Below are 10,621 nucleotides of genomic sequence, written 5' to 3' on the forward strand. Positions count from 1 at the left end.
TAAAACATTTGTTTAACTAAAGAATAAAGATGACGAAGACAAAGTTCACAGCAACTTTCAGAGTAATCTCATCAGACTGATTATTCTAAAAAACATAATATTATTTTCAACATAAGTAAAATTAAAAAGAACCATCGATTAGCGAAATGCTCAAAACATGTTTATTTTTTATTTTTTACATCTTAACATTTCCTGCGAATGTTTTAATAAATTATATTTTGAGCAATTAGCCAATCAACTATTGTTATTTCGAAGTTCATTTATATTGAATATGTTACGATTTAGATGCAGATTAATTAATTTGATGAAACCTGTGCAGGATTCGAGAAGATTTTTTTACTTTTCATTCTGCTATACGAATCGGTGGTTTAGAAGTTTTCATTACTTTTTTCTTTTGATTCACCGTTAACACATTCTCAGACGTTAATAATACGAAGGATTCTTACCATCTTATTCATTGTTCATTTTTTTTCTATAACTAAAGAATATTAAATCCCAAAAGATTCCGTAATTCTAGTTTTCGACAAATTAGTTAATACAATTACTGAAGATTCCATACAGTCTGTTTTTAAAATATATTAACAATTTTAGTAATACGTTAATATAAGAAAATATGACTGATTTTTTATAATGATTTGAATTAATATAATTATTTATTTCAGATCTAGACTCGGTTGCCAGATCACGATGACAAAAGAACTAGATGGACTCGAAGTACACGTGCCATGTAGCATTCATGATGCAAGATCGACCGATTTATAGGATAGTTTTACTATAATTAGTTAAATTCAGGTATATACACAACTTTATGAGGATTCTGGCTTTTTTAGTAAATTCTGAAACGTAAAGGACGATAAAATAAGTACTGGAGAATGGAGTACAATGACTAAGTGTATAAAATATATCAATCATTTTTTTAATTGCAGGCTGACTGAACTGATAGTGTTTTATTTACGAATCTTACTGCACGTATAAAAATACCCACACAGTAATGTCTAAGACCCCAGTGCTTAGTTGAGTTTCAGTCGCATTATCTTCAATTTTACATTGTGTTATCATCGTACCTTCTTTGTGTGCTCTGTGTAATACTAAAAATAGATCTGCCTTAAAATAATATAACACATTGGATAGTTAAATAATACCGTTCAGTTCATTGTACCCCACTCTTCTCGATCATAATATATTTTTGCATATGAGCATTACAAGAAAGACGTTCTTTTTTATGATCAAGTATTATTTTATCTTGGATTTTTAAATTTAATATTTGGGTATATGTTTTCGAATGGCCTATGTAGATTTATATTGTGGAACCTCTCAGACATATTTGTCATACATTGAAGCATAAATTTAATGCTTAGAAAAGTGTTTTTAGACTTCTATAATAATTTATTAATCGTTTAAGGTCTCCTTTGAGAATTTGCCTTCATAAAAATTAAATTCCCACCATGTTTATATTCAATGAGAGTTACACAGCCCCACAAAAAAGGATTGTCTTGAGCTAGAAACGAGACCCATGATTTCCTATGGATTTTTACAAGAAGTATAGTTTGACGTATATGTTGCTGAATTTTTTTTAGGAAAACCACTTATTATGTTCAATAACTGCAGAAAAATGACTGAGAATGCATCTATTCATGTTTTTTCGTACTTAGAATTTACAGTTACTACCTTATAAATGATACAAAATTGTGAAGTTTGTTCTTTACCACTGACATCTGCAAAATAATCTTATTCCCTATATCAGATGACCACTCACGCTTCGGTTTCAAGTTTAAAGGTCGTTAACTAGACGTCATCGTCACGCTTAGTCCTGGTGCAGTTACATGAGAAAAAGCGTCATAACAATATGTTGCTAGGGCGCTTTCTACTTTCAATCGCAGTTCCATGATTAAGTAGGACTGCAAGCAAACTTGATGCTGTGATGAACACTGGGAGCGATGACAACTAAACATTGAAAGGATGTGTAGAATAATTCGCATTTCGGTTCTGTACAGTAACGAAGGTCAGCGAAGGCGTGCTGTCCTGCAAGGGACGTTAGATTGTGAGGATGAAGACGATGAGTTATTGAACTTAATAAATGGTTGACCAAATAATTCATGCACAAAACACGTCAAATTATACTTCTTGCCTATTTTTAATTCTAAAGAATCACGCCATTCGAAAAAAAAGAATTTTTTCTCAAAATTCGAATATTCCAAGGTTATGTAAAAACTATGGACAACACGATAAAGCGAACTTCACATGCATGATCAACGTGTCAAAGTCCATAGGAAATGATTCGTTTAGTGTCTATCTCAAGAATTTTTTTTTATGAGGCCACGTCATTTAAAGAAAATACTTCTTTTTAAATGTGAATATTTGTAGAATTCCATTTTTAAAACGTATGAATTTGTAGATGAAGACTTAAATAATGAAATATAAGGCTTTAAGTAGTGAAAAATATATGTGTAAGTTTCGCTTCTTTGTGAAGTTATACGAAAGCAGATTTTACAATAAATAAAACAATCTAACTCGATCCACAGAACTTCGAATTCTTTAACAAAAAACTTTGACTTTAAATAATTTTTAACTAAAAAAGTGATGTAAAGTAAGATTCTTAAGTTTCTAGTTAATAGTAGGTCACAAAATATGTCTAATCTTGGCTGTTGTGCCAGATCTGAAAATATCTTGGAAATACTTTTTTTTCTTTAACATTGATAAAAACCAATTTGTTATTTTATTTTTACAGTCATTGTTGAAAGGATGGAGAATATTGTTAAAGCTACCCCACATTTTATGAAATAGAGTGATAGAATTAGATGCGTTGTTAAAAAAAAGATTTTTCTCATTGCTTCGGGGATTTGTATATGGTCATATGAAAAAGACTCGGATAACGTACAGGGGCGGTGGTAGGAAAATTCCCGATATTTCAGGCCCATAGCGAGCCCTCTAGGTAGAAATACGAGGAACCAGGGTATTTTTGAAGTTAGAACTTCATTCTGGAACATGAGAATGGTGCAAAAAGATAGAGTAAAGGACAAAGTTTAACCCCCACATAAAAACCGAAAATGAACATTTTTACCCTACCACATAAAAATGCATGTTACTCTTTAAATAAAATCGACAATTTGGGTCCTCTGTGTATATAATCACAGATTTTAAGATTTAGAGTAAAAAAGAAAAATAATTTTGATTAAAATCAACTTTAATCATAGCGAGATTTCTTTATACATGAAAATGATAACACTTTTATAAATATCTTTTTACAAAATTAGATACTATTAAGCGTAGTGGTGGAAACGAGACATCTGGCAAATGAGTATTTGGGACGATATTTTTGTCTTGTTAAAGACCTCTGCTATAGAGCAGTACTGGGACTCCGATGCGGTTTCGAAGTCGAAAATCGAACGAACCTCTCTTTCTATCTTTACACGTTTGAAAAAGAGGTGCATTTGATTTTCGACTTTCGACACGGTATTGGAAGTCCCACTGCAGGCCTGTAATACATGGCGATTGACGTAAATTATTTCTCCTACTAATTCTTTAATCTCACGCTCCGTTGATCAATAATGTTTTATCTATACATGCATAAATGAAAAGGGTTTTACAGCATGTGAAGCGGGTTCGGGCGTTTCCATTTTTCCTTTGGGGGGAGCTTTTTAACAGTGAAAAAACTCTGTAACATGGAAAAACATTCGTAAAGCGCTATCCTTTAGCGGAGAATCAGGTCAATCGCCTAATGTAACACGGCAATTTTTTTAAACTGCGAACAGCATGTAATGTTCAAGGAAGTTCGTTTATTATTCATAATTGTAATTTTATACCTGAATGTTTAAGTATGTCTGGCAACTGGAAAGGTCATGGACACGGTGTACCCACTGCCATGTATTTGGAGGAGGTACTTGTAGATTGTGGCAAAATGCAAGATCAGCGCCACCTAGAGGAGTAGCAAAACTATTGTCTACAGCAACGACCCTCCTTCCCTGCTCACCTTAATTTGTAGGTTATGTTGACTTTTCTTTCTGAAATAAATACATGAATATTAATAACCAAAAATCAAATGTTTAAGTCTGTTGCAATCGATCTATCATAGAACGGTTCCAACAGACTTTAAGATTTGATTGTTCGTTCTATAATAGCACGATTCCAACAGACTTTAACATTTGATTGAATTTGATCGATGGTCGATTTGATTTGGTTCCATTTTTAGTTTGTGTTATCGGTGAAAATCCATTGTGAATCCAAGTTCATCACACACAAAAAATATAATTCTTGCAGTTACAGTCAACTTGAGCATACGTGAGCAGACGTTAGAACTTCTATCATCTGCTCAAGTTAATTTTGAATTCTGAAATCACACGACCGCCATCTAGGGGACGTAGCAATTACTACAATTCTTTCGCCACTTTTCCTATAGGAGTGGGCACACCGTGGTCATGGATGATTAACATACGGAGCCTAAAGTTCTATGTATTGCATTCACAAAAACAAGCACGTTTGCGGAAAAAGTTTCACGTCTAAACTTACCGAGCGTGGACCTAGTTTACGAAATGTACGGTCTGATAGACGTTGTAATAGATTTCTACATTAAAAAAACGTACTAATAAAATGACGTACTAACATTGAAACAATTTAAAAGGATGTTCTATTTTTTAATAATATTGTGAGCAGAAAATGACCTTTTAATAGGTATTAAGTAACAATTAATATTATTATGTTACTTATAATTACAAATGATAAGGTACTTTAAATATGAACTTCTTATCTCTGGTACAGGTAAAATGTTCTAGCTCTAAAGTTTAGTACGTTATAACTTGATTGAAATTAAGTTTAAGTATTGAAAAAGATATTTACATATTAAACTTTTGATGTTTTCATTACAAATAAATTATTTTACACGTCTTTATTTGTTAAAAAATTAGAATATTTACAGGTATTACTGCAATTCACATTTAAAAACTGGCACATGGAAACTTATAACCTGCAATATATTCTTGATTTATCAAATTTTCAATCGCTGCAAAGAGAGGTTAAGATTTATTTTTACTAAATCTTTAGCATTCTTTTGCTTAAGAAAAATATTATAGTTTGAATTATTCATAATACTAATAAGAAATTAAGTGCGCAACATTTTTAGAAACGTATCTTCATTGTTTTGATAAAGAATTTCGTCATTTTAATTCAAGCATTGTATATTATAAAATATATGAAAATATGACAAGACAATATAAAAAACGGCTAAATAAAAATAAGCAAGTAGTTATGATTAAAACTATAGACAGTCATTTTCATATACTGAGCAGTACATTCATTTTTTAGTTTTCTGGCATTTTTAAGGAAAATTTTTTTTTTAATTGTGAATTTCAACTAGTTTTTCGAAATGAAAAATATTATCTTGTCTCATTTCAGGAAATAAATGCGAACTTGGCCCCGGTTTGGAATATCTAATTAGGGAACACCACTCAACTGTAACACAGACTGCTTCTTGCCGGTTATGTCTAATTATATTCGTTTTTCATATAATATTATTAATAATACACCATGTTTTAATTAAAATAACGAAATTCTTCGCCAAAACTGCACGAACTCTGATATGTTTCCACTTAGTTTTGTTGATATAACGTGGGTTGATAATATATTGGATTTCTCAAGAGATTCTGCGATGTTGTTATCTTTGCGAATCTGAGTTAAGCACGTTGAGGATCAAGGCAAAAAAAATCCACTCGACCAAGATAATAAGAGTTTTCGAACAGTGTCAGAATTCGTAAAAGATCTACTTAGCAAGGCAAAGTTGTTATTTTTCAAATCAATTGCATCTTTGGTAGAACCATTTTCGATCGAATTTTAGAATTCGATCGAAAATGGTTCTACCAAAGATGCTCCGCTGGCACCGTTTTCGTACCGAGATCTCACGTACATGTTATCCACGATAATGGAGCGTTTTGTTAAGGACGCTGATTAAATCCGAATTTGAATTTTTTTTATAGGTACGGCACTTCCTCGATATATATTCTTTTCGAAGGATTTGTGAATGAAAGAAAGAAAACTGTTTAAATATCTGGGGTTTTGCTAGATCATCAGATCAATAAAATGTTGAAAAATCAAACCTATTATTAAGGAAATCATTATTTTCATGACGAATATTAATTTGGTGAAAGAGAGAAATTAGCGGGTAGCTGACGACTGCATTTGAACGGTTAGAATCGTTTCCAGATTTATTTTTTTACTCACAATTCTGATATTATAGAAGCATTCTGGACAGATACCACGTTTTCGAAGGGCCACGAATTGATGATGGTGATTCAAAATTTTGCGAAATACGTCGCGAAATGGAGAAAAAAAGGAATAAACTGACATATCCTTTGTGTTTGCTGTAACTGTAGTTGTAGGCCACAAGGGTAGCCACGAGCACTAGCAGCTAGCCTCGTGGCTTACTACTGCAGTTGCAACACACACAGAACATGCATTTGTCGAGAGTTCTTCTATGATATCAAAATTTGTGAGTAAAAAAATAAATTTTTAAACGATTCTAACCGTTCAAATTATGTCGTCTGCTACCCGCTAATTTCTCTCTTTCGCAAAATTAATATTTGTCGTGAAAATAATGATTTCCTCAACAAAAAGTTTGACTTTTCAATATTTTATTGATCTGATGATCTCGCAAAACCCCGGCTATTCGAGCAGTTTTCTTTCTTTCGTTCTCAAATCCTTCGGAAAAAATGTATATTGAGTCAGTGCTGTACCTATAACAAAATTCAAATTCCGATTTAACCAACATCCTTAAACCAAAAGTCTTAGAAGACGCTATGTCAATTGCATAAGTGGACCTAGCGAATCCAAATATCCTGCTGCCAGGTGATGATATAGACGTGGGATTCGAAACTAAAGACGCTCTCTTAGCATTTAAAGTTCCAGTAGAACAAATAACAAATTTCTAAATTTATGTTCCTGAATGCTATCTCGAGATGACGAAAAAGCTGATGGACAAAAGCCCTCTAAAGTATGCATTGACTAAGTCTATTTCTTGCCTCGATCCTACTGTGATGTTAGAGAGCCCATCAGTTGCTAAGGAGCGTCTCTTGACATGCCTAGATATCTTATGTATAAACAACAAGTGGATTTCTGGAACGAAGGATCCTATATAGGTCACTTATATGATCCTTATATAGAATCCTATTGGTGACTTTTACAGGCACCTATATAGGTATTTGCAGTAGGGAACTGCCGAGAAGGCAGAAGATTTTCAAGACAAAATCAATGCTCTGAAAGGACGCCGCTCATTAAGGACGGAATGTTCAAAACCACATGCAGGTCGCAAATCTTAACAAAATCTAACAAAATTTAGCCAGAAATGTTTGTAAATGAATTTCAAAGAGACTGGCGAAGCAAAAATTTTCAAAATAATTTGTTTCAACAAATAGTCTAAACGAATTTTTGTTTGCAAAACTAATGGCAAACTTGAAATTAACGCATGAAAAAACCCTTCGGCTAAAATATGTTGTATTTCTATTATTATTCATTTTCTTATAGACGTTAAAAGCCAAACTAATGTCAAATTTAAAATCAGCTATGCGTCAAACTCTTTATGTTCTATATGGTTTATCTAGTTCATGACCCGAAATCTTATATTCACGAAAGGGTTAGACAATAAAGTTTTTAAAAAACTTGATTTCGCCATATTTTGTTTTATAAAGATATTTAAACAATTTTTTTTTAATTTAGCTTCGTCAGTCTCTTTGTAACTCAATTTAAAATATTTCTGGCTGACTCATCAGGAATATCAGGATCTGCAAGTGGTTCGATTTTAGATCCACTTTTTGAAATTATAGTGTAATATAAGAGACATTTGGGGTGCAAAAATTTTTTGAAAATTTTCAAAATTAGAGGAGTTACGCCACTTTTTATTTTGGCATCACATTTTTTTTAAATATCGATATTTCTGTAACCATTGAACGAATTTTAATGAAATTTGTAGGTATTATAGATAAAAGTATGCAACTTTGGCGCCCTCTATTTCGTGCATTTGTGGTTGAAGCGCAGCGAGTAATAAGATAATTTGTAGATAATATTATCCTATACATTTTTTGTTCGGATATTTTTTCTCTGTAGCATGCTGTTCTCGCGGAAAATCCAATCCAAAAACATTTTTACTTTCATCAAGGCGCATAAGGGGATGGAACTTAAAAACTTCGAGGTATTGACATTCCCCACTGACGATTTATGGCATAAAATATCTTTGGTCATTTTTTTCCCACAAAAATGACAGATTTACTGTACTATTTTTAACGCTAAAAACTGGCAATACGTCTTTTTAATGCAGAAATAATTAGCTATTACTATCTAATTATTTCAGTCGTGAGTCTCGTATTTTCTATGAGGTTTTGTGTTTTACGACTGTTTAATGTTTATGTTTATAAATATTTAATTTTGACATTTTTATAAGATGTAAGATTTAATGTCTTTATTGAGTTAATCACTTTACTGATCCGAAAAGAGCGGACAACGATTTGTCGGGATTCACTGCTGCTCGCACACTGTTTTCCTCAAGTGACAAGGCTATCATCACACACAACTTTAAACAACGACTATTGTTTGCATGCTCCAAATGATGATATAGTCTTATTTGCACGCATCAAATGATCCATTTTTTGTTATTTTTCACTTAGTCCTTAAAGAATAAACAAATTACAAGTTTTCTTACCCTCCTGCTAATTATCAAAACAATGTTTATTTTGTATATACAAATTATTATCTTATAATATCACAAGTTAGTGGTCTTTTCTGAATGCTATGGTCGGAATAATAAATATTAATGTATATTTATTAATACATTCATAAATTAGGCTAAGGCATTCATAAAATGCCATTAATTTGAGATATTACAAGATAATAAATTGTTGCATTTTTAATTATTCCCAGAAAATCCTTAGGGCTAATTAGCCCTCTATGGAATTGATTATTTATAAAGTTGAATTTTTGTTTTGACATACATGTATAAAAAAGTCATGCTAAACCGTAATTCGTTCCAAAGATGAGCACCTCTTACAATAAATGGACGTTTAAGATGACATGTTTGCTTGAAAGAGTTCTTAGTACTGTCTTTCTTTCATGAAGTCTGAACTGGGAAGATAGTTTTTTATTGGCAAAATAGAATAAGTTGTAAAGGTACTAAGGAGCTTCATTTTTCATGACTGAATACATCAACTTTTTCATTATAAATTGTCTTCTCTTGTAAATAAATCTAATGCATGCATGGAGAGAACTTTTGAGTTTCAAGTTACGTTCATCATTAATGTCATCATATATGAAACAATTGTAATCAAAAATCTGAAGTATGAGGCCTTTTCCGAGAAGAATTCGAATGGAGGTAGGAAGGGAATTTTTGTTCCTATTAAGTTGCTGAAGGATTTGGAAAGTTTTCCTATATACTATATTTCACAGATCAGATCTTTCCAATGTTCGTTTTAGTATCAGGCCCTGATCCAAAATCGGGTTGACGTGGGGGATGTTAAGTCGTTCAACGAATAATGAAGGTGGAATGGCTTGTTTCCCAGAAGAGTGTGATGTTGATCCAAAGTGTGATGTTGATCAGCATAAGAACGTACATATCAATTCGTCTGCTCCGCGATTACACATCTCACACTGTCAAGGCGAACGCGAACTTCTGAATTTGCAGTATTTTCATAATCGAATTATTCAAAGTACAGCTTACGTCGTTGCAAATGACTGCGATCCTCTCAAAAAAATGGTCAGTAACTATGAGATGATTGGAAAAGGAGCGTTCCTTTAAAAAGACGCGTAACAGGCGGCCGTTACCTTTTTCTTGAATTTTAACATCAGAAGTGTAGAGAGTGCATTACTCCTTCTAGCTGTTTCACTTATAAAAGCCGAAGTCAAGAAAGCAGAGGTTTAAAAATTCCACCGACAAGAAAACTCGACAAGAAAGTGTACGGAAACTTCCACACTATTTTCGTGATCGTATTCTCAGCTCAGGCCGATCACAACATCACTCCCAAGGAGCACAAGGAGACCGTATGAAGACCTTGAAAGGGAGCTGCAATGACTGCACCCAAATATTCTATTTAAGTCATTGTCATTGTGCTCGGAGCTCTCGGACGTGCCGTGCGGACACGGAGCGATCCAAGTACGACTGCATTCTGCATTTAACTCGCATCGTGTGACAGATAACATGGTCGCTTTTCACAGAAGTGTATTTCAGAGCGACACCATGAGAGCTGTCCTTTTTGGCATCACATTATTGAAACTATTGCTCGCACTTCGCCATTCCCAAGGGTACTTCTGCAGCAAAACTGAAAATGTGAACTCGTAAAGTTTGTGATAAACTTAATAGGATGATCCGGTAAAAGTCTCGTGCACTGTGAGGATACTCAGCGTCCCATGGTCGAGCAACTTCCGCATTTTCTTCGCATGTGCTCTAGCATTTAGCTGACACGTAGGGATGGTTTTTAGGCTATTAACCAGTCAAAGCTTGGCATCTCCAAAAGCACCAACGATCAGGACGAAAAAAGTTAAATAAACCATTTATTTATTGAAAAAATTGTTTAAACAATTTTTTTTGTTATAAATAATAAAATAGGATGAAAGCGTGTAAAAAGCACTTTCCAAAACCCTCATAAAAATT

General features: G+C 33.0%; 1 protein-coding gene across 1 annotated transcript in view; it reads left to right on the forward strand.

Moving 5' to 3' along the window:
- Nucleotides 1-2,515, forward strand: part of LOC117181288 (adrenodoxin-like protein 2, mitochondrial) — a 29,236-nt gene extending 26,721 nt beyond the window's left edge. The window contains exon 5 of the mRNA XM_033373849.1: nucleotides 663-2,515. Within this exon, the coding sequence (XP_033229740.1) occupies nucleotides 663-762 (100 nt within the window). The 3' untranslated portion in view covers nucleotides 763-2,515. The remainder of the gene's footprint in view (nucleotides 1-662) is intronic.
- The last annotated feature ends 8,106 nt before the right edge of the window (nucleotides 2,516-10,621 follow it).

This window comes from Belonocnema kinseyi, chromosome 10 (assembly GCF_010883055.1).
Source record: "Belonocnema kinseyi isolate 2016_QV_RU_SX_M_011 chromosome 10, B_treatae_v1, whole genome shotgun sequence".
Taxonomy (NCBI): Eukaryota; Metazoa; Arthropoda; class Insecta; order Hymenoptera; family Cynipidae; genus Belonocnema; species Belonocnema kinseyi.